Below are 23,896 nucleotides of genomic sequence, written 5' to 3'. Positions count from 1 at the left end.
TTATTAAATAATATAGACTCAAATCCATTCAGTCTCTGACCAGGACTCTTCATAAAACAGTGGATCTCAAAATCGTTTGCTGAACCTACAATATTGCATCAACTGAGAACTTGTTAGAAATTAAAATTTTCAGACCCCATGCCAGACCTTCTAAATCAGAAACTACTGGGGTAGGCCCAGCAATCTGTGTTTAAAAAGCCCTCCAGGTGATTATAATGTATGCTAAAATTGAGCACCATTGATGTAAACAATCCTCAAATACATTGTGCACAGCTTTTTAGAATTATGAGAGTGGCTTAAGGGTATATTGCAAGAAGACAATTCCTATGGACAGATTGTGAATAATTTTAATTTCTCAAGAATTTTGTTCTAATTTTTTTGTTTATAGGATAGTTGGAATGTATGTTCTACTTCTTACGAGTATCTTCATTTTAACTATAAGACTACTCCCCTCACGTAACAAATTGTGTAATTTGTATAGGAAGGCTGACTCAGTTTGAGTTACTGGTACAGATACTGAGACAAGGACTTGAATGCAGATGGCTTATTAAGGAGGTGTTCCCAGGAAGCACAAGTGAGGAAGTGGTGAACATGAGAGAGGGTAAGGAGAAAAGCCAGTCAAGCATGTGTTAACAAGAAAGGGTTACACCTGTGGGCAAATAGGTCTCAATCCTGTGGAGAACCATCTGAGAAAGCGTGTGTGGAATATATCTCAGAATCACCCAGCGGAGAGTGGTAAGACTGAAACATTTATGTACTTACTTCTAGCCCCACTGTTTGAGAGCTGATCTCCAGTGATTCTAACATATGCCATATTCCAGGTTATATTTGTGTAAGGCCAAATAAGCTGGACAAAGTGGTCAGGCAGAGAAGATGAGACACAGCCCTTGAGGTGGGACATGTCAATACACTGGAAGGTTGAATTGTCACTGCCTTGAGAATGGAAGAAGAGCAGAACTGACGATATACAGAAAAAGAATAAGGGTCAGCATTAACTAGGGGTTAGAAGCCATGAATTTGCAATAACACCAAAGCACCCAGTTGTGTGTTCCATTTCTAGGAAAGGTAGAACAGTGAATTCTAAGACATACAAATGGCATTCAGAGTAATTCTAATTGTTTCATAGGAAGTATGCAATCATAAACACTGGCAGATAAGCATACACGTAAAATTTGTAAGGTTATGATCACTAAAATATAGCAGATGACTTTGAATGCTCTTGCTTTATGTGATCATAAATGGGTTCCTTTGTCAAATTCTATAATTCTGCTCTGCAAGTGACAGTTTGAGCAGTTGGCATCTGGTACCTCAGTTTCAACTGACATTTTGTGACTAAATACAGTTCGAACACCGTAAGGTAATTTTTCAATGGTAAGAAAAGGTAGTTTATACTTCATCCTAGTGAAATAACACAGGCGGGGAAGTCAATTGCTTGGAATTCTGGAAAGTTTCCATGCTGTCAAGCCCAACACTATTTGAAAACATTTTTTACAGTAGGCCACAAAGCTGCCTTTTTATGGAAGAAAGTATGAAAGAAATTTTAGAAACCCCAGAAAGCTCCAAGTTCCTGTTCTGATTCAGTAAAAATTTCAAAGACTATACCTCCTGAGCTTACTTTGAGAATGACAAACACAAGTAGCTTAGGAAGATGGACATGGAAATTCACCTTCTGCATTTCCCTGCATTTTCTTTTGGATACTTTGCGTAGAAAAAACAATAAAACCTTTTGATTTTTGTTTTCCTGTGAAGTCTTTTAATTTTAGTAGAATCATCAACATTTTATGCCACTCTTTTAAAATTCTAGAAAGCAAAATCCCCATGTAATACTGGAAAAGTCCAAGGGTAACAGAAATATTGAACTAGGAATATTTTGTAATGAGAAATAATTAGCCTCCATAGTAGCTTCATCAATGATGAGCTACTTATAACAGTATACTACCAAGCTACACAAAGACTTTCATTAGTGTAAGAACAGTAGTAGACTAATTAACTGTCTAACTACAGAAACTAGATGCTTAATTGCCATGTTGCTTTATTGGCACAGTATCTAAGAATCGTCCAATTTCTCCTCTAGAAGCTTTTTTTGTTTTCCTCCTCTGATGGCAATGGGAAGTTTTGTTGTGATGAAAGAACAGTAACAGATAACTGCCTCTCTGGTTAAATGTCAGGTGCAAATACTTCTCTGGTTAAACATCAGGAATATACATGTGTATGTGAGTGTATGTGTGTGTGTACATGAAATGTTTAATCAGTTAACCAGTGTAGCAAATTGTTCACATTCTGAAAAGAATATGGAAAGTAAGTCTTACTAAAGGAAAAGCACATTTTCTTATACCACTTTCAGGCAAATAGTCATGGAATCACCTTTATTTTTCAAAGTCTTCTATGGTTTAGTCTCTTTTTCTATCAGTTATACAATGGATGCACATAACATAGTGGAGTATAAATAAACAAAAGTCTAATGTATCCCACAAAATGTTCTGAAACATTCAGTTTAACTGTAATTATTCTGATTTTGAAAACTGCATAACAGGTTCTGCAACTTAGAAGCAGAGGGCTATGAGAAAATTTTGTAGAACATGTCTTTACTAATTATTAACTCTCGCATCCACTCCTATTTCACTTTATGATTTGGGTGAGTTACTTTAACTTTTTGTTCCTCAGTTTCTTCATATTTAAAATGCACATAGTTGTGGTGCTTGCATGATAAGGATGTTGTGATAAGTAAATGAGTTATTATCTACATATGTGTGTGTGTCTGTATAAAAACACATAGTGTCATACATAGTAAGCACTCAACAAATATTAGCTTATGCTATTATTGACATACTGTAAATAGCATTCAATAAGCATTTACTGGACAGAATAAATGTTGTCAAACATGACCATTTATGAGTACTGTCAAAAGTATTACAGTAACTTGAATGATTTTTGAACACATGTAATGTTCCAGATGCTTTAGATACATTTGGCCATTTAGTCCTCACTATGCCTCCATGAAGAAAATGTCATTCAGCTCATCAGGAACCTGAGACTCAGAGTATGTAACATACCTTGTTACGGTTAAGGAGTCCCAGATTTGAATTCAAGCTCATTTACTCAACTTTCATTTTATTTTTCTAGTATCAGATCGTCTCCAAGTCCTGAGGTATTTGGCTTTGCAGATTTTGAATTTAATATTTCTATACTTAATTAATATGTAAATAGTTAAGATCTTCTCACTTGAGAAAATGTAAATTGATTCATTTTCTGATTTAATTTTTTAATTAAAATTTTTTCTAATGACTTCCTTTTTATATCAGCTTATCAAATAGTTTAGTCCTAGGTGAGGTATGGATATCCACAGATGTATAAGGACGAGTTAGGGCTATATGGTTCTCTTATTTCCACAAGCAACATTTAGGAAAAAAAATCTGACCTGTTCCTTGCAATCTATTTTATTGAAACCCTACTATGTGTCACTCACTGTAAAGGGATAGACCAGTGACCAAAATGAAGTCCTTACTACCATGAAGGTTATTCTACAGCACAGAAAGAGATGGTAAATAAGTGACTGTGTGTGTGTGTTTATTTGTCTCAGGTGGGATAAATGCTGTAAAGAATAGGACAAAAGTAACAGAGACTCATGGGGGAGCAAGAATGGATGATCATAGAAGTCATGCCTCATGAAGACACATGCAGAGACCTAAATGAAATGAAGGAGGCGGCTATGTGTGTGTCTCTAATGGAAGAGCAATCCAGGAGGCAACATAAAGACAAAGGCTGAACTATACTAGAGGACCAGCAGGAAAGCCATTACAGCTGAACCAGAGGGACTAAGGGGTTATATAAAATATGTGCAACATGGCCCTCACAGCCACTTACATCGCTAACTACGATTTCATTAAGGCTGGGATAGAGGTCGGCTCAGAGTGTCAGGCAAACATAAGGGTTGGGATAATACTGCTTGGGGTTAGGGAGTTAGGGTGGGAAGGGTCTGACATTTTGTTCACAATTTGAGTTATGAGAAACACTTTGTCAAAGAGAGAAACTGAGAAGAGATCAACAGGAACAAAGCAAAGCATGAAAGTCCACAGCTGTGAAGAGCTCATATATTGCATTTAGATGTGATCAATAGACTTGAAGAACTTTACTTTTTCTTTATTGGCTTCAAGATAGCAAGAAAGCCTTAGTTCATAAATCCTAGCAATTAAGTGCCAATTTACCCCCAAATCATTTTATGTGTTGATCAAAATCTAACTAAGAACTCATATTCATTTGTTTGCCTGTCATACTTAAGAATTAATTTACTCTGCCAAGGGTCATTTAGCTATCAAAAAATAATAGCTACAAGAAAATAAATATTTTAGTGTAATTTCCTGATGGTGCCAAAAGTTAACATATTAGCATATGGTAAAATAGGCAAGGGATGAGGGGTCCTTCAACAAACACTGCTTTTCCTAATGTTTTGGCATAATGCACCTTAAATCACCACAGCAAACATCCCAAAAAAATCCCAATGCCAGCAGAAACTCACAAAGAATTAAAGACAGTAACACAGTGGTTTCTGACACTGGCAATAATTTTTAAATCTTTATTCTCATGAGGTAAAGTACTGAAATAATGAATTTACTTTTAATCACTGTTCAATCTTTGTTCAATAATATAGGACACAGGAAGGTTGGTCTATGCCACATGATGAATGCAGTCTATTTCCTGCATTACACATTAAGAAGCAGAGCAGGTAGCACAGTGTTGGCTAAGTCTCAGTGGTGGCATATTTTCATCTCCCATGGGGTGTGGGAAGACCCCACTGCACAGCAGCAACAATAAATCTAGCATATCCGTTTATGAAATAACTTTGGCAGTAATGGCAAGAGGATTTGGATGAAAGTGTATTTGTGGTCTTCCAGCTGGAAGATCAGAGCAGAGATTCTAAAGCAAAAAAGCAGAGTGGAATGGCAGATAGTGGCTGCTTGGATAAGAACAGAAGACAGTTGAGGATCCATGCTGAGCTCAAGGGGAAATGCAAACAAGACAGTCCTTTCAGAATATCCCCATGCTGCCCAGTGTTGGCGTGAGGGATTACTAATGCCATCTGCTGGATATTCTTGGGATTTAAAAATGGTATCTAAACAAATAATACTCCATTCTCCCTATGTCTTGGCTTCAGTTCTTTAATGAGAAAAACAGCAACAATAATCGGCTAAAAAAAACAAGTGAAGAAAACAAAACTCAGGTCATGTACATGTTTACGGTACCTTGAGAAGGCTGGAATTTTGTATGGCCACTGTGTTTCAGACATAGTATTTATAATAATTGCGTTTTTTTGCTTGGTGTGTGTTTGTTTAGTTTTAGCAGAACTCTATAGTAGTACACTCTGGCCATATGCAACACTCAGGCAACTAGATATAGTTTGAGCTGTAAATCCACAAAGCCCTTGCTAAAAATATATTATACACTATAAACTTTATATACTACATACTCCCTTTTGTTGGAGAGAACATTGTGGTTTTATTTTGTCTATTTTGTTTTTAAATAAGGATAAAAATAATTAAAAGGAAAGAAGAACAAGTATCACCCTTTGGTCAAAAACATTACATATACATTTGTGTCATATAAAATATAGTAAGTCATCTTTTGTTTTTGTTTTGTGGAAATATTTTCCTCTGTCATGCTCTCTGTAGGATTATTGTGGGATTGTAATTTAAAATGACAAAATTCCTCCTGGCATTTCAGTAAAATTTTAGAACCTTTAGAAATGTGTGGCTAAATTAACATTGATTATAGTCTACATGTTCCAAACCATACTAATCCCATGAGACTTGCAGTGGAAAAAAATGGTTTCTGTGGTCAAATCCATCTGAAATATTCTATAATCCAAATATCTTCTCCTAGAGATCAATAAGGCACATGAACTGAAATGTGAGGAGCTGATATTTACTGATAGTTTACCATATACCATTATCCCATTTAATGTTCATTCTGATTCTATTATGTGGGCACTATCATTACTCTTGCTGACAAAAAAGGAAACAGGTTTATAATTTGTTCGAAGTCACACTCAGAAAATAAAGGTACGAAATCTGACTTCAGAGATTGCACTCACAAGTACAAAGCTATATGTTCCATAATATCAGTGAAATAGTATATATGAATATGATTTTTATGTTAATTATATTTCTATATTAATGTTAACCTGTTTAAAGCTTTGAGGATTAATGTGGTAATAGCATCTGTTTAACTTTGCTTAGCCTAATATTTCTAAATCTACTTAGCTACAGAAAACTCATTACTTTTAGTGGAACTAGTGTCCTACAGAATATAGTTCCAAAAATGCTGATATAAGTAAGCTATAATATTGCTATAGATGAGAAGCCAGGAAGGGAGTAGCTCTTTAGTGTTTCTCTGGCCGCTTGTTCCAGCATATCTGCTGGTGTCCTCTGCCTATGCATGCCCCTTGCTGGTCTCCACCTGATGATTTGGAAGGGCTAGAAATAGGGAAGCAAACACCTGATATCTTTGCTGCTGCAGGTGCACAGAGCACTGGAATTCTCTGCATAAATGTGTAATATTTAGTACATCCTGCAAAAGGAACAAGCTTAATTTAGTTAAGCCACAAGGTTGAGTGATAAACAGCATGTTGCTGTTATTGTTTAGTCAATTAAATCGTCCCCTGCACTTGTAGGAACTGTTCCACATTTATTACCAGTGAGAAACAAGCTCGGGCAGGGTTGTTGATTTCCTTGCATTGGATTGTGTTATATTTAGCACATCTAAAGATCTGAGAATGAATGATGGAAGACACAGTGATAAATTGTCGAGCTTTTCCAAAGATTCAGAAGTTCTAAAGTTCCTGCCAGTGACAGATGGTCTGTCCTTACTCATTGCTTGTCTTCCTGACAGGACTTGATATTTTTTTTTTTCCTTTTTTGCTCAATTCCCTTACAGTAAGCTCAGCTTCTTGGGAGGTGGGATAGTTTCATTTGTTATAATTACATTACTATATTTCAAAGTGGCGGCCGGGCGCGGTGGCTCAAGCCTGTAATCCCAGCACTTTGGGAGGCCGAGGCGGGCAGATCACGAGGTCAGGAGATCGAGACCATCCTGGCTAACACGGTGAAACCCCGTCTCTACTAAAAATACAAAAAATTAGCCGGGCGTGTTGGCGGGCGCCTGTAGTCCCAGCTACTCAGGAGGCTGAGGCAGGAGAATGGCGTGAACCCGGGAGGCAGAGCTTGCAGTGAGCCGAGATTGCGCCACTGCACTCCAGCCTGGGGGACAGAGCAAGACTCCGTCTCAAAAAACAAACAAACAAACAAACAAACAAAGTGGCATCAACTCTATATGAACACGTCATGCTCTTTTTAGATTATTAATGTGCACATGTATAATGACAAAAGAGAATTATAGGATAAGAGGAAGAGAGGAAATACATTACCAAGGGAAAGCCATACCTCAATCTTTCCTGTTATTTTGATAACCAAGCATACTATTAAATAGAGTCCTCACTGGATAATGGTTTTTCTAAATCAATATTATTTTAGTACCTTTAATATTTTATAATAATCGAAAACTTTTTGAAATTTTTGTTTAAACAGCACAACTAGTGTTTATGAGCTTGTAAAATATTCCTAAGAATTCATACAATGAGCCCAAACAACTATAACAATGATGTGCTTAGATATTAAATAGGTTCCAAATGAAAAAAGGAAAATTGCAATCAAATTTCTTAATTCCTTTCATTGATTTCAAATATGTTCACTGCTAAAATAGGAGATTAGAAGATATGCTATTTAGATAAGGAATGTGGGAAAAGAAAACAATTTCCTGTGGCAGTAAATATAAAGGCTTTAAAAATTCTAGCTTGTCTTCAAATAACTTCTAAAATCCAGAAGTAATTTAGCCCTCGAGTTAGTAATGCCACTAGTGTGATACAGCATTATATAGCTGCAAGTGTTACCAAGTGGAAAGAGATCAACATTATTTAAAACTATAAAAACAATCAGGTGAATTGATTTGGGATTTACAGTAGTCGTCTTCTGTTATCTACACAAAGAGTTCAGAAATTCTTTTTATGTAAATTTTTTTTGTAAGTGCTCACTCCATATTAGCTCAATTTGGTAATACGTGAGAAGCACAAACAACATTATCACTCCTTTTTCTCCTTTATTTCCTTTAATTCTACTTCAACTGTGAGTTTTAACCTCTTTGAAGTGATATGCATATAAGTGCATGTATGTTTCACTGAATATATATATATATCATACTACTATACATTCTTTTATGTGTGTGTGTGTGTATGTGTGTGTCTCATACACCACTCATTTAAGTGAGAGAACTCAAAGCTTACTGCATTTCCAAGGTCTAGGCTATTGAACTCCATTTTATCTTTTTATTTCCCTTACTAAATGCTCCTACCATTACTGATATCAGTTACCTTTTTATTCAGTGGCTTTTTAACATTGCTTTATTTTGGTAACATTTGATTACAAAATCTCAGTGAACTCATGCCAGCCCACTGGTTATGCATGAAGATGTTAATCTAGACCTAGGGAAATTATAACCCTTGTTTAGTGAACATTTTCTCAGGTAATAAATGGAAGAATTAACTTTCTGTGTAGAACATTACAAAAAAGTTTCAAGCTTCTTTAACACACGGTGTCACAATAATACCTGGATTTTAGTTGTGTATATTGCATATACATGGATATATAATTAAAAAGACAAGACATATCTGTCTTTTTATTCTTAAGGACCATTCTAGTATAATTCGTTTTTCTTCTCCCGATAAAAATGTGTTTGTAAAAAAGGTTCTAAATATTCAATATTTTTGAAAAGGCCAAGAAATATTGCATAATTTTGAAATCATGCCTTTATAAAATCACAGAATTAAAAGTTACTCTAGTGAGTATGTTTATTAAATTTTATTAAGATTAGAAAAAGTGCATAGCTGAAGTTAATAAAAATGCTTTGCATTAAAGATAAGATGGGCTAAATTAGTCTAACAAGTAGACCCAAAATGTAATATTCCACTACTAAAGGTTTGTTTCATGTCAGCTCAGTACCACAGCATAGAGTAGGAACGGGGAGTCTGCTCCATGCACTGGAGCTACTGTGGCTTCCAAGGTCCTCTAGGCATGACATCACAATACTACTAAGCTGGAATGGACAGAGAGCAGACACAAGCACATGCAAGGTTTTATGAGTCAGGTTTGATAGTGGCATACATCACTCTGCTCACATTCTATTGGCTTAGAACTCAGTCACATGGCCTTGTAATTATACCCTGCAGTGGAGGATGGGAAATGTAGTCTAGCTGAGTGTCCCAGCAGAAGCCTTGTAATTATACCCTGCAGTGGAGGATGGGAAATGTAGTCTAGCTGAGTGTCCCAGCAGAAGGAGAGAATGGATTTTGATGATCATCTAGCAGTTACTACCACATGAACCCTTGACTTTGCTTAAAAATTGAGGTGACTTTAAATGATTATGCTATTAATACAGTCTAGTTTTTCTGATAAACTTTGTATCCACTCATTTGTTTGTAGGGCAGGGTATTTTTAAAATTCATTTAGTAACCAAAATTGGAGACTAAGTTTGAGGACTAATGATTTTAGAATAGTTGGTCCAATAGAGCTGGTAGGAGACCTGTTAACTTGAGGACCCAAAAGAGATTCAAATAGACTCCTTCTTGAAAATACACATTAAGACATACAGGACTCATACTGAAGGTTCACAGATACTTAGTACCTGCCTATGGTGAAGAGCACTCAGTTTAGAACATGAAGATAGATGATTGATTTATTTATCTGTAGTAATGTGCTAATGTTTGCTTGTAACAAATTTATACTGCTAAAATATCTTGTATGTTAATACTTATGAATAAAACCAAAGACCAGAAGGGGAGAATATCTCCTTGCTGACCCTAAGCAACAAAGGATAGTACAGTGAGTAGAATCATGGCTTTAGACAGCACATTGGTCTTTTTCTTCACTGAAATACAAGATTTGTGGCTCAATATTATGTCTTGCTTTTGCCTAACATACTTTAAGATGAAGAGCCATGGGTAAATCTCATGGTCTAGATAAGTTACTGATAAGTTATCATCATAACCCTTACCTTCTACTTAGTCCATAAATGCTGTTGCACAAAACAACTTCTCATTTAGTAATTTCTACAGGTGATGCAGAGTGCTCATAGTTTAAATGTTGCTTTATCTGATTACATAGCGAAGATTATTATTTAGCTTAAAATGAGGATAACTTAAGCTAAATAGAATCACTGTACTACTATTGCTTCGGAAGTATTTTAAATCCATGCTGCCTATCTATTGGTATTCACTTCTTTTTCTCTGAATTCTATTTACATATTTTAGAAGTGGTTTACCCCCTTGTACAACATATTTCTCTTTATTTTACCCAGCAACCCACTTTCCTTATATCTTAGTTTCTAGTTTGAAGTCTTTTAAATCTAATGGAGTCTCACGTATTTTCTATTACTTTTTATTGTTAATAAATTATTCATTATTTGTCTCTTAGATGTTTAAAGTAAAACAATCAGAAAATTTGAAATAAGGATTACCATTACTGGTATAAAGTGGGTTTTTTTTCTTTAGCTAAAACTGAAAACTGCCATAGGTTATAATTTAAATATTAAGTTTCACCTATAAGTGGAGTATACATATATTTCAAAAATGATAATAATAATAAAGCTTAAAAGTAGATAACATATCCTCAATTCTCTGATCATGTACTATCTCTACACCTCAGTAAAGTCACAGGGAACAACGTGATGTATAATGGAATAGTATGAAACTTGTACCAAATGTTAAAAAACAAAGATTCTGCAACTAATTACGTACGTTGAAAAAACATTGAGTCACATACCAAATGTATTTCCAATTTTATTTTTTGTGATGCAATGCACCTCTTGGCAGGTGTTTCTCGGTAGAACAAAGAATAGCCAACAAGATGCAATTCACCTTTTATAACAACTCCTTGATAGCTATTTGAAAGCATCTTTATTTGAAACCCAATCATGAGTATTATTGCTAAAAACAACAGAATGACCTCTTACAAAATAGTCTCACTTATTATATGCCCATGCAATGCATAAATCAGAAGAAGAACATGTCTTAGAATATGTATGATGAGATTTAGTAGAGTAGAAACCTTCATATAGAAACTGCCCCTATTACACACACACACACACACACACACACACACACGCACGCACACGCACGCACACATCTGAGGCTTCTTTGGCCTAAGCCAAGAATCATTTAGAATAAATGTATCTGAAGTTAGTCAAACAAGAGTGCTACCCATATATTATTGTTCTTCCTTTTAAATATATTTTATTTATTTTCATCTTATTAGCAATCTAAAAGCTACTAAAATTTCCTACCCATGCTTTAATGCTAATGTGTTGCCTATCACTTTTGGTATTTAACTTTCAGATAATTTTAGAATAGATCACCTTAGAATACACATTACAAACATTTTCAGGAGAATATAGAGCAATTTACTTAGTCAAAACAGTAGAAAGCATAAGATAAGAATGGTAGAAAGCAGAATAAGAAATAAGAACAGTAGAAAGCAGAAGATAAGAATATTAAGTTAGAGCCAGATTGTAGAAGCTATGTACTTTGATATTTATTAGGTAGATGATAAAAAGCCATCAAAGTTTATTTCGAGTAGGGAATGTGATTTGAAATTTTAACTCCACTCTCTCAGTTAAATCACAAAACAGTATTTATTTATGTATTTTTTTCTGTTGAAACCCATGGTTTTCTAGGTTTTGATGAATTATATTTTCCAATATAATTAGCAAGTCTACAATGCATCTATGTGTCAAATACAAATGCATCTACCTTGTTTTGCTAACGATTTTTCCATCTTAAATTGAGTAACAAAGACCTTTCTAACATACGATTCATTTTTTGTCATTTGCAAAGTATATTCATTTAGTTTGGTTTGTTTTGCATGATTAATTTTGACTGATAGCTGATTTGTTTTCTATTCTAGGTTGTGGACACTAATTTGGTTGCTTTTGACTGTCACTGGATCATTATAAATGAGGTAAGGCCAACTAAACCTTATTCTTAACTCTGTGTCCTTTTTTCACATATATAATTGTAGCATTTCCAATGGCCTTGAATTTTTAAGAGGAAACAAAACTTGAAGTAAACATTCAACTTACTGAGTGAATGCTGTTTAACAAAAATAGAAGGAAGAGTTTTTAAAAATGATAAAGGGTTTTATATTAATAAAATAAATGGAGAAAGTCTTTCTCACTGAGTCTCTTTTAGCTCTTTCTGTTGGCTCATACTGCCTGCTCATGGAGATCATCTTTATAAAAAGTACAGTCCTACTTTGAAAGCAAAGTAAACTCCTCCCAGTGGAGTGCTTGTGTTCCATTTATATTTTAATGTTGTTTCTAGAACTGTTATGTCCACCCTTCTTACATGAGTATTAAAAAGTTCAGCATATGAATATGAATAAACAGAGAACAGATTTTTCCCTTTTCATAAGGAAGTACAACTGTTTTCAAATCTTTAGACCTGTCAAATTCTTGTGAAAGTGTTTTGATTTTTGCAAAGATAATACTTAAGATTAAAAATATATTACAACCTAAAAGCCCTGTGAAATAAGTTGTTCCATTAGCACCTGCAGTCAGAAATGGAAGGAACAATGAGCAGATCAGTCATGGACAAGTAATGTGATCACATAGATTTTTCCTCAACAAGATGTAGTACTTGGTCATGCCTATTATTTATGAATAAAAATAATGTAATATTTATTTATTCATTATACTAAATACAGAATTCTAGAATAATAAGATTTGTTTTAGGGACAAAATAGTAGTTTTGGACAAGAATCCTGGTTTTATAGTCAGCAAGATAGGTTTGATCCTGGCTATAAAACTTGGTAGCTGTCTTAACATGGATATCAGGTTTCTGTGCCTCAGTTTATTCATTTGGACAAGTATAATAACGATTACTTTGCATGTTCATAATAAAAGTTAAATGAGGTATTATCAGGTGCTTTTAACACAGTGCTTGACAAATGACACTCAAGAATGGTACTGCAATAATGATCATATCACGTTAAAATTCAGAGATCATTCGCTTATATATTATTTCATGGAATACTAAACCATATTCTCTGAAGTACTGAGGGAACGAGGTCCATAGAGAATAAATTATTTTCCTCTTTTTACACAGAAAAGTGAAAATAATTCCCAGTTTCAAGTTGTTTCTCCTACACTACACTTCATTGATGGAATGATCCTTTTTATTTCAGAGTAAAGACACTGAAAACACCTTACAAGTCTGTTTTTGGTCTGCCAAACTTTAGGTTTCTATGAATTTTAGCTGTATTTCTCATGTCAAAATAAAATAGGTTTTTCTGAGATTTCCTCAGGTAATACGTATGTGGAGGTCTGCTTTTCAATAAAGTTCTGATACCTTCTAAGTTTCTAGTATGTCTTAATTTTTCATGTGGAATGGCTAAACGTTGGGATAGAGGGAAAGACAAAGGAAAAGGAACTTAACAAACCTTCATAACTTTTCAAATTAAATATTTTCATTTCAATTTTTCTCCAAAGAAACTAAGTTCCAAAGAAATTAAACAATTCAGCAAATATTACACAACTATTAGTGATGATAATGGGATTTAAAACTTAATCTTTTTCAGTGTAAAACTTTGGTTGGTTTTGTCTTGTTTGTTTTTGTTTTGTTTTTAGCTTTTAAGTTCAGGGGTACATGAGCAAGTTTGTATGTAGGTAAACTCGTGTCGTGGGGGTTTATTGTACAGATTATTTTGTCACCTAGGCATTAAGCCTAGTGCTCATTAGTTATTTTTCCTGTTCCTTTTCTTCTTCTTACTCTCTTCCCTTCAGTAGACCCCCAAGTGTGTTGTTCCCCTCTTTGTGTCCACATGTTTTCATCATTTAGCTCCCACTTATAAGTGAGAACGTGAGGTATTTGGTTTTCTGTTTCTGCGTTAGTTTGCTGAGGAAAATGGCTTCCAGCTCCATTCGTATTTCTGCAAAGGACATATCATTCTTTTTTTGTGATTGCACAGTATTCCACAATGTATACGTACCACATTTCCTTTATCCAGTCTACTGTTGATGGGTATTTATGTTGATTCCATGTCATTCCTATTGTGAATAGTGATGCAATGGACATAGGCATGCGTGTGTCTTTATGATAGAACAATTTATATTCATTTGGGTATATACCCGGTAATGGGATTCCTGGGTGAAATGGTAGTTCTGCTTTTAGGTCTCTGAGGAAATCACCAAACTGTTTTCCACAATGGTTGAACTAATTTACACTCCCACCACCAACAATATATAAACATTCCTTTTTCTTCACAACCATGCCAGCATCTGTTATTTTTCGACTTTTTAATAATAGCCATTATGACTGGTGTGAGATGATATCTCATAGTAGTTTTGATTTGGATTTCTCTAATGATCAGCAATGTTGAGCTTTCTTTCATATGATTATTAATCACATGATGTTTTATTTTGAAAAGTGTCTGTTGATGTCCTTTGCCCACTTTTAAATGGGGTTGTTTGGTTTTGCTTTAAATTTGCTTAAGTTTCTTGTAGAACTTAAGGATGATACACCTTTGTCAGACGCATAGTTTGCAAAATTTTTCTCCCATTCTGTAGGTTGTTCACTCTGATGATAGTTTCTTTTGCTGTGCATAAGCTCATTAGTTTAATTTGATTCCGTTTGTCAATTTTTGCTTTTGTTGCGATTGCTTTTGTCATCTTTGTCACGAAATATTTGCCCACTTCTATGTCTAGGTTGTCTTCCAGGGTTTTTATACTTATGGGTTTTACATTTAAGGTTTTAATCTATCTTGTGTTAATTTTTGTATATGGTATAAAAATGGTCAAGTTTCAATCTTCTGCTTATGGCTTGCCAGTTATCCCAGCAACCATTTATTATTAAAGGAAAGCGTCCTTTCCCCATTGCTTATTGTTGTCAGCTTTGTTAAAGATCAGATAGTTGCAGGTATGCAGCCTTATATCTGGGCAATCTGTTCTGCTGCATTCATCTATGTGTCTGTTTTTGTACCAGTATCATGCTGTTTTGGTTAGCGTAGCACTGTAGTATAGTTTGAAGTCAGGTAGTATGATGTCTCCAGCTTTGTTCTTTTCCCTTAGGATTTTGTTTTTTGATACATGCTTTTTGATACATTTTCACTTAGAATTTTGTTTTTGACCATGAGAACAACATGATCACCCACTGTTTAAGGCTCAATTTGTACTTTGGGAGAAATTGCCTCTTCATATTATATAGATGTAGCCTGAATAGACTAGCATGTATTTAATTGGTAATAAATAAATATTTTTTGATAATTATCTTTATGGTTTATATTTTTGAAATTTCTACTGCCTCAGTTATAATCTGATGGGAGCTATTTATGTCACTAGCTTTTTTGTATTATTTTCTAGATTACATTTTTTGAAATAAAGATTTTCTAATTTTTTCTTTTTATTTCACATCCTACTTTGGACAGGGGATAGACTACACAGATTTCCCGATGCAAAACCAGCGAGAGTCATTTTACCTATTCATGTCAATCAACCTTACTAGAAAAATAAAGTGACTTCTTACCTCCTTAGAGAAATGGATTAATCTGGATGAATTAATGCTTACAATCACTAAATTGAAGTGGCCACTCTCCTCTATTGGTTGATAAGATTGCAGAAGGAACCCCTTAATTAATTGTTTTCTTAATATCCAATTTAGCTTCTACAAGTATACCTGAACTTAAAAGTATAAACTGAAGTACAGCTTCTGAGAACAACATGGTCATTTACCCACTGTTTAAGACTCAATTTGTACTTTGGAAGAAATGGCATCTTCATATTGTGTAGGTGTAGCCTGAATAGACTAGCATGTATTTCATTGGTAATAAATAGTATGGAAAGAATAATAAAAATTTATGTTTTATTGTATTTTTCATAAGCATGATTCATGTTTTTAAACTTATTAAATTTTATTTCATAAAATATTAGAAATGAAAATATTGTCATTAAATGGATGTTCCATTATTTGGGCCACTATTTTGCAAAATAAAACATCCCTATAAACAAAGCAATCTCACTGGTAAATAATTCAACACATGTTAGAAGTCTAGAAGATGATTGAGGAGACCTCAATTATTTTCTCTTCCTTCAAACTTAGGTTTACTACTGTGAATTGTCTAATAAAACCTCACCATCACCATCACTGAAACCGTTATCTCTTTCTTACCCACAGCCCTACTTTCTTGTCCTCCAGCAGAGGTATAATTTCTTTTGAGGAAATCACACTGCCTAGCCTCTAAAAAATACAATGTTCACAACCCATACCATTTACATTACACTGGTTAGTACTTTTATCTGAACAAGGTTAAAACTCAGATAATGAGCAAGTGTTTTCTGTATTTTAACCTATAAAAAAATAAACAAAAGCCATTATTGGCTGGTATATCCAAAATCAACACTCTTACTTTCAAATTATTCCATTCACCCACCTTCTTATTCTCATTCATCTACCTTATTCTGAAATACGCCTCAGAAAATGACTTTTACACTTTTCTTGCACACTTTTCATTTACATGCTTGTTTATAGGAATTTATAATGGATGAATTATAACTTTCCCTAGTTTCTTTCTTTTTTTTTTTTTTTTTTGAGATGGAATCTCGCTCTGTCGCTGTCGCCCAGGCTGGAGTGCAGTGGCGCAATCTCGGCTCACTGCAAGCTCCGCCTCCCAGGTTCACGCCATTCTCCTGCCTCAGCCTCTCCGAGTAGCTGGCACTACAGGCGCCTGCCACCACGCCCGGCTAATTTTTTGTATTCTTTTTTTAGTAGAGACGGGGTTTCACCGTGGTCTCGATCTCCTGACCTCGTGATCCGCCCCCCTCGGCCTCCCAAAGTGCTGGGATTACAAGCGTGAGCCACCACGCCTGGCCCCTAGTTTCTATAAAAGAAAAAAGACATGGACTTTTCAATATTGCTAGGAAGCTAATAAACTCTAAATGTAATAATAAAAAAAACCCTCAAAAGATGCAAATGCCCATTTTGGCTGAACATGGAGAACATGAATCTGTCTAGTTTTGTTTGTGTAGCTATTATTTTGTTGCTAATTTTAAAATGGGTTGCAGACATTTATTTAATCTTATTGCATCAATAGTTTTTAAAGGAGGGAATATAAATCAAAGTTGGCATTGTGCATCATGATAGAAATTGATGTAGAAACTTGAAAACAATATATTTTTTTCATTTGCATTAAGTGTGCTATAATAATGAGAGTCTGTGCTAGCTCATATGGTGTAATCAATCATATGTTATTGCTTGGTAATAGTATTTATCTTCTCCACGCAAGCAGTGGATCCAGCTCAGAGCAGCCTTTCCATGCAAGTATTGTCATCCCTTCAGGGCCCTGAAGCAGATGGCTTAACACTTTATTTAAGTTTTACAAAAGTTAGAAATTCAGATAGGAAGATGTGCACTGTTTAGAGCTGCAAGAAGCACAATGCTTCATATATCCTTTTATTGCCTGATAATATCGAATATGACCTTTGTTGTCTTGATGTGACTTTACTGGCTTTTTACTTAATTTGAATAGTGTAAGACATTATTCTCTGTTAATCACTGCTGAATACTACATTTAAGGAGAAAGTTGTTGGTTTGGTTTTTTTTTTTTTTTTTTTGACTGAGTTTTACTCTTGTCACCCAGACTGGAGTACAATGGCATGATCTTGGCTCACTGCAACCTCTTCCTCCCAGGTTCAAACGATTCTCCTGCCTCAGTCTCCCGAGTAGCTGGGATTACAGGGATGTGCTACCATGCCTGGCTAATTTTTGTATTTTTAGTAGAAACAGGGTTTCACCATGTTGGCCAGGCTGGTCTTGAACTCCTGACCTCAGGTGATCTGCCCAACTCAGCCTTCCAAAGTTTTGGGATTACAGGCATGAGCCACTGTGCCTGGCCGGTTTGGGGGGTTTTGTTGTTGTTTTGAGATTTCAAAAGCCTTTATGTGTAATGGATGTTTTTAATTTTTTCTAGTTTAATGATGAGTTGAACTGCTCACTTCTAAGCTTTCAAGTAGAAAGTTGCCATCCTGCTTCTCTTCCTGTTGGTACATAGCCTACAGTTGGATTTGTTCCATTTTTTAACATTTGCATAATTGATTCATCTTAATGTTAGATTTTATGGAAGCATCAAAGGGTCATCTTTGCTAAAATATGAAAAATATAAACAAATAAGAAACAAACACCACATAGTAGAGGGCTTAATCTTAATACTAAAATCTGCTTTATTTAGAATTGTTTAACATTTTAAAGTGTTCTGGTGTCTAGAATTAAAATTTCAGGTATCAGTCTTTAGAAGATGATAAAATCTTACCATTCATTCATTAAATAAATTTTGTATTTATCAACATTTATTGAATACCTACTATGAGCAAAAATATCTGTTAGATGCTAAGAGGTATAAGAATGGGAAAAAGGAAACTATTCCTCTGAAATAGTTATTTTTAGTCTAAATTGGCATTTGATCTAAGGATTTTGAGAGTCTTTTCTTCCCACAATCTTATTCATTTAAACCTAAAGCTGATATACTACAAAGATTCAGGAATGATTCAATTCTCCTAAGAGATTTCTTCTGGGAAATGGCTGTTTCTAGATGGAGTTGTATCCCCAGAAGGTATTTTAGCATTTCTTTTTTCTTCCTTGCGGCTTTCACAGTTCAGGATTCAACCGACATTAAATTATTAAAGCAAAGTGAATAAGAATATTTTGTCAGACATGTTGACTTTGATTCTTAGTAGTTTTCAAGTATCTAGGTAAATTATTTTTGGAAAAAAAGGCTTGCTTAGCCTAAGTAAGTAAAATAGAAAAGTTAAGTCACTAAAAAATATTTAATCATTTGTTATTGCAATGTTAATTCTACTTTTATGAACATACTCAATAAAATAAAGAATATAAGAAGGAAAATAATTTTATAATTTGGGTTCTTTAAATTACTTAGAGCTCAGGAATACTCTATATCTTTTAAAAGATTAAGATATTTAATGGTGCTGGGGGCTTGGGAGAGTGAGTGCTTTATTGGTAAACTAGTTCTTCACATGATTATTTAAAAAAATCTGACAGTTTAAACATTTTTTAAAAATTCAGAGCATTAAAATAATATAGATCTTAGTAGATTGTATAACATTTTAATACACAAGTTTATTTCTGGACTTTTTTCCATTTAAATGGATCTCTTTATAGATTAAATGATCACTTGTCTTTCAGTGTTTATATAACATTGCATCTGCCACTCTCGAAATGCCCCTTTTGAAATGCGCAAGTAAAGTTCCGTAAATATAAAATAGCTGCCTAATCAAGTTTTCATATCACTGTTAAACTGTTTTTGAGATCACACGTCAAGACTAAAATTGCAAGTGAATTTTTTGAGACAGATTGTCTGTTAGTTTCTTTCAGAATGACGATTCTTTCTTCCCAGAAAATTACTTTCTCTTCCCTTCTCCAAATAATAATAGGCAAAATACACTCAATTCAAATTGACACTTCTTCAGATATATTTTAGTTGTTTAGGTGCCTGAGAACTTCATCTTTGGAAACCTATAAAAGGTAACCATCCATATTCCCTTTTTGTGGGTTTGAAAAATGTCCTCTTAAAGGATTTGGCTCATGATAGATGACTACATCATTCCTTCCAGAATCAACAGGAAATTAAATGCTGAAATAATGTATCTTTACAGTTTTAATTTCTACCATTCATAAATATTAATCTAAATAATTCCTGTAAGGAAATATGGGCCTGTATAACTTCTTCAGAGACTCTTTTCTTTTCACAACATTTATAAATTCATCCTATGAATAGAGTATTATGAATGAAGAGCTTCAAGTCTTCCTGAATCTTTGTTTATAAACAGAATAAATAGCATCTGATTCAGAGTATCATCTGTTAGCAGAAAATGAGATAATAATTAGTATTTTGCTTAACATATAGTAGATACTTATTAAATGTAAATTTTTATCTAATATGCTGATTTGTAGTTCATTATGAGTGGTGTAGATAGAGATGCTGCTGTTTGATAAAATGTTGATAAATCTTAGTATTGCTAAAGCAAAAAAAAAACCATATACATAAAACAACTTAGTTAATATTATGAGAAAAGTCGTACAATTTTCCACTGCCTTTAAAATGAAAGTTCCTGTCTGTATCATTTGGAATTAAAAAAATTGAAAGACATTGAATAGCAATATTAATATTAACTAACTTTAAAAGATGTCTGGTTAAAATTAGGGCTTCAAATGGAGTTGACAGGATACCATTTAATCCTACTTTGTGAATAGATTACATAGAATTTAAAAGTGACCTGCTCTTTGACAGACAAAGTTTTTGGTGGCCAGTGAAATGACACAGACTAAAGAAAAAAGACAGCATTTTAAACTGAGAAATACCATTTTTATGGAACATTAAGGATTGATTAAATGCCCAGAAATCCAGGATATTACACTAGAGCTAGCTGATGGCAGGCATTATTTTATTTTCAGAAAAATCTATACTTCATAAAGATCATATATAAAGGACGATTTTTGAATCTAACATATGCTACAAGAAAGAATAATATGTAATTAATCTGGTAAGAAAAAAAGAACATTTACACCTATGAATTATCTGTTTTCTTTCATTTTTCTGTAATAATTTCTTAGATCAAACCTTGGAAATGCTCACTGCAACCCAAAACTTATTTTGTTTCCAATCTTTTATTTCTGTTGCCATAAGAATTGATTGAAACCAATAGTATGTTAATTACAAAGACTTCGTTGGTTGAAAAGGTTCCAAATGAACACTATTAAGCACAAACTTCTTTCGTAAAGACTACCTTAAAACTAAAATTTATTTTGATCACTTTTATCCTAATTCCATTTAGAATAGATAAAATTTGTTTAGATAAAATTAATTTAGATAAAGAGCACTGGGTTTCTCTCTCATCTCATCCTGATTCAGACTGTATTAAACAACAGAAGTTTTCATCTATTCCTTACCAAGAGAAACATACGAGTTAACATCAATAATTCTAATAAATTATTAGAAAAACTCCTTATATATCCTCTTGCTCTACTTGCCTCAGTTAAAACCCAAATTTTTCATTGCTAATTATGTGTGTGTACGTGTGTGTGTGTGTGTGTGCGCATATGTATGCATGTGTATGTGCGAGTGTATAACTCTTACATGGCAATTACCTTCCTAGATACTCAAAGTGATAGGTACTTGAAATCCATTAATTAATAATAAACTATAATAGCAACTTACTTTGTGACCTTTTTAAATGTTTTGAGCACACCTATATGTTTTTAAAATGTTCAACATTATAAGTTATAAACTGATTGTTAATAACCATATGTAAGTCAATTGCTCCATTTAGCATTGTTTAGGCACTAATGTATATAATTTAAAGCACAGAAAGCAACTACAAATGAGTTGATCATTTTAACAAAAATATGTTGCTTTCATTTAGATATGCGCTAAGCATTAACACCAATATATTACAGTAACAGAATCCCTAACATTTACAGATAACAACTCATAATAGGTTTGTGTTTTGTGACTGTATTAAAGTATCTCTAATTCTTCCACCTCTTATCTTATAGGAAATAAATGATGTGGATGTACAGGAACTTGTAAGAAGGTCAATTGGGAGGTTAACGATTATTCGGCAGACATTTCCAGTTCCCCAGAATATAAGTCAGCGGTGTTTCCGTGGCAACCATCGAATATCTTCAACATTGTGTGATCCAAAGGATCCATTTGCTCAGAATATGGAGGTATATTATAAATGACAGGATATTTCTTCCAGGGTGCTTTGTTGGGCAATTGCAAGGAGAGCTTTATGAGTTGCATTGGATTCAAAATTATATGTGTTATTTCTGAACAATTCTCCTCTTCTAGCAATTTCATAAGTCTAATGGGGGGAAAGTGCTAAGAATTTGCGTCTTTGTTCTTTTTGATCTCATTATAGAAAAATTTCTACTTGTTTAATAAAAAAATATAATAAGTAAAGGTTATTTTCTTCTAAACAAGTAGATCCATAACATTTCCCATAGGAGAATTTGTGGTTGGTACTCCTGATTCCAAACTCTAAATTATTAAACTAATAAATGTGCTTGACTTTTCTGGCATAAGAAGGACATAGATATTTATTCTTTTTAAAAAGATTGGCCTCCAGTATGAATAACTCCAACAAAAAAAATTAGATATGAAAAAAGTGCTGTAGCATTGTATGGTCATATCCAACTCCGAGAGGATACTGCTGAAACCTTCAGCATTCAGAATACAACAAAGAATTTGAAAGATACAAATAAAATCTCTGAACAGCAAAACAGAGTACACCAAGTCTCTGTAGCTTACTCATAACAATGCCCTTTAAATACTTACTTGAAGCCTATTTCTTTTTCTTAAGAAAAAGCCTCTCTGATTTTTTTTCACTTTGCACTGGAGATCTCAATATGTCAATTTGAAGGGGGTGTTACACAAAGCAGGCACACAGGACAACAGCAGGGAGCCTTAAGGGGCCCTCTTAAGCAAGAGACAGGGGAAAAAAAATCAATCAGATAAACTAACTCATATAACCTGTCAGTATAGGACTCTTCCTGCAAAAACAAATCTGTGCCATAAAACAACTCCTAAAGGTATCACTGCAGTATAATGCTGGCGTATAAGTTAATATTTAAACAATAACCCTGAGATATCAGCAAATATTAAAGTCATGGCCAATTTTAGAAGTCAGCAAAACCTAATATATTTTAGAAACCTGTTCTTTAAAATATTTACCATAGGAAACATTTTAGTACTTCGAGATTTTCAGTTTTAACAGTTTGGAAATATAACCCTACGAAAACTAGTTCCTCTCTAATAGTACTAGATAAATAAGGTGTTTTGCAAAATTACTCTGAAAAATAACCCCACAACCTCCATATCCTTAGTCAACTTTGAATTTTTAAAAAAGGATTTGCCATTTATCCAACCATTTCTTCTAATTACTATCACTGTAGTGTGCGGACTGGCTCCAGGATCATTGCCCTGTAACTTTCTGTTGCCTACTAGATTTTAAGCTCCTTTAGAATAGGTCCTTTCCATGGCCAGGTGCAGCGGCTACACCTGCAATCCCAGCAATCTGGGAGGTCAAGAGGGAGAATCACTTGAACCCAGAAGCTTGAGACCAGCCTGGGCAGCATGGCAAAACCCAATCTCTGAAAAAAAAAAAAAATAAATAATTAGCCAGGTGTGGTGGTATCCTCCTGTAGTCCTAGCTACTCAGGAGGCTGAGATGGGAGAATCACCTGAGCCCTAGAGGTCGAGGCTGCAGTGAGCCAAGATTGTGCTACTGCACTCCAGCCTCCAGCCTGTGTTTCAAAGTAAGTCCCTATTTCAAAATAAATAGATATGTCCCTTCAAGAACCCAGCATCATAAGTACCCATAACATGCTTCTCTACCATTTCCTCCATCATAATTAACACAGTGCTTTGGATCTGTATGAATATATATGTTGGAATGTAATTAAGGAGAAGGCAATAGTCAAAGTAAATCTTCTGAAGCCTTAACAACGTCTCCTTAAATTTCAGTTCCACCGTTATCTATATGGGTATTAGTTCATTCTCACACTGCCATAAAGTACAGGGAAGAGGTTTAATTGACTCACAGTTCCTCAGGGCAGGGAAGCCTAAGGAAACTTACATTCATGGCGAAAAGGGAAGCAAACGTGTCCTTCCTCACATGGCAGCAGGTAAGCGAAGTGCTGAGCAAAATGAGGAAAACCCACTTATAAAACCATCAGATCTCGTGAAAACTCACTACTATCATGAGAATAGCAAGCAGATAATCGTCCCCA

The 23,896-nt window shown here is 34.3% G+C and overlaps 1 protein-coding gene across 2 annotated transcripts in view; it reads left to right on the top strand.

Annotated features, from left to right (window-relative positions):
- The window catches only part of GRID2 (glutamate ionotropic receptor delta type subunit 2), a 1,458,882-nt gene that overhangs the window by 896,759 nt on the left and 538,227 nt on the right, over positions 1-23,896 (top strand). For both annotated transcript variants that reach the window (XM_055296994.2, XM_055296993.2), the window contains 2 exons: positions 12,006-12,059; positions 21,659-21,832. In XM_055296994.2, coding sequence (XP_055152969.1) covers positions 12,006-12,059; positions 21,659-21,832 — 228 coding nt within the window. The remainder of the gene's footprint in view (positions 1-12,005; positions 12,060-21,658; positions 21,833-23,896) is intronic.

The sequence above is a fragment of the Symphalangus syndactylus genome, chromosome 10 (assembly GCF_028878055.3).
Source record: "Symphalangus syndactylus isolate Jambi chromosome 10, NHGRI_mSymSyn1-v2.1_pri, whole genome shotgun sequence".
Classification (NCBI taxonomy): Eukaryota; Metazoa; Chordata; class Mammalia; order Primates; family Hylobatidae; genus Symphalangus; species Symphalangus syndactylus.
Note: the sequence above shows the minus strand (reverse complement) of the source record. Positions and strands in the feature narration are given on the sequence as shown.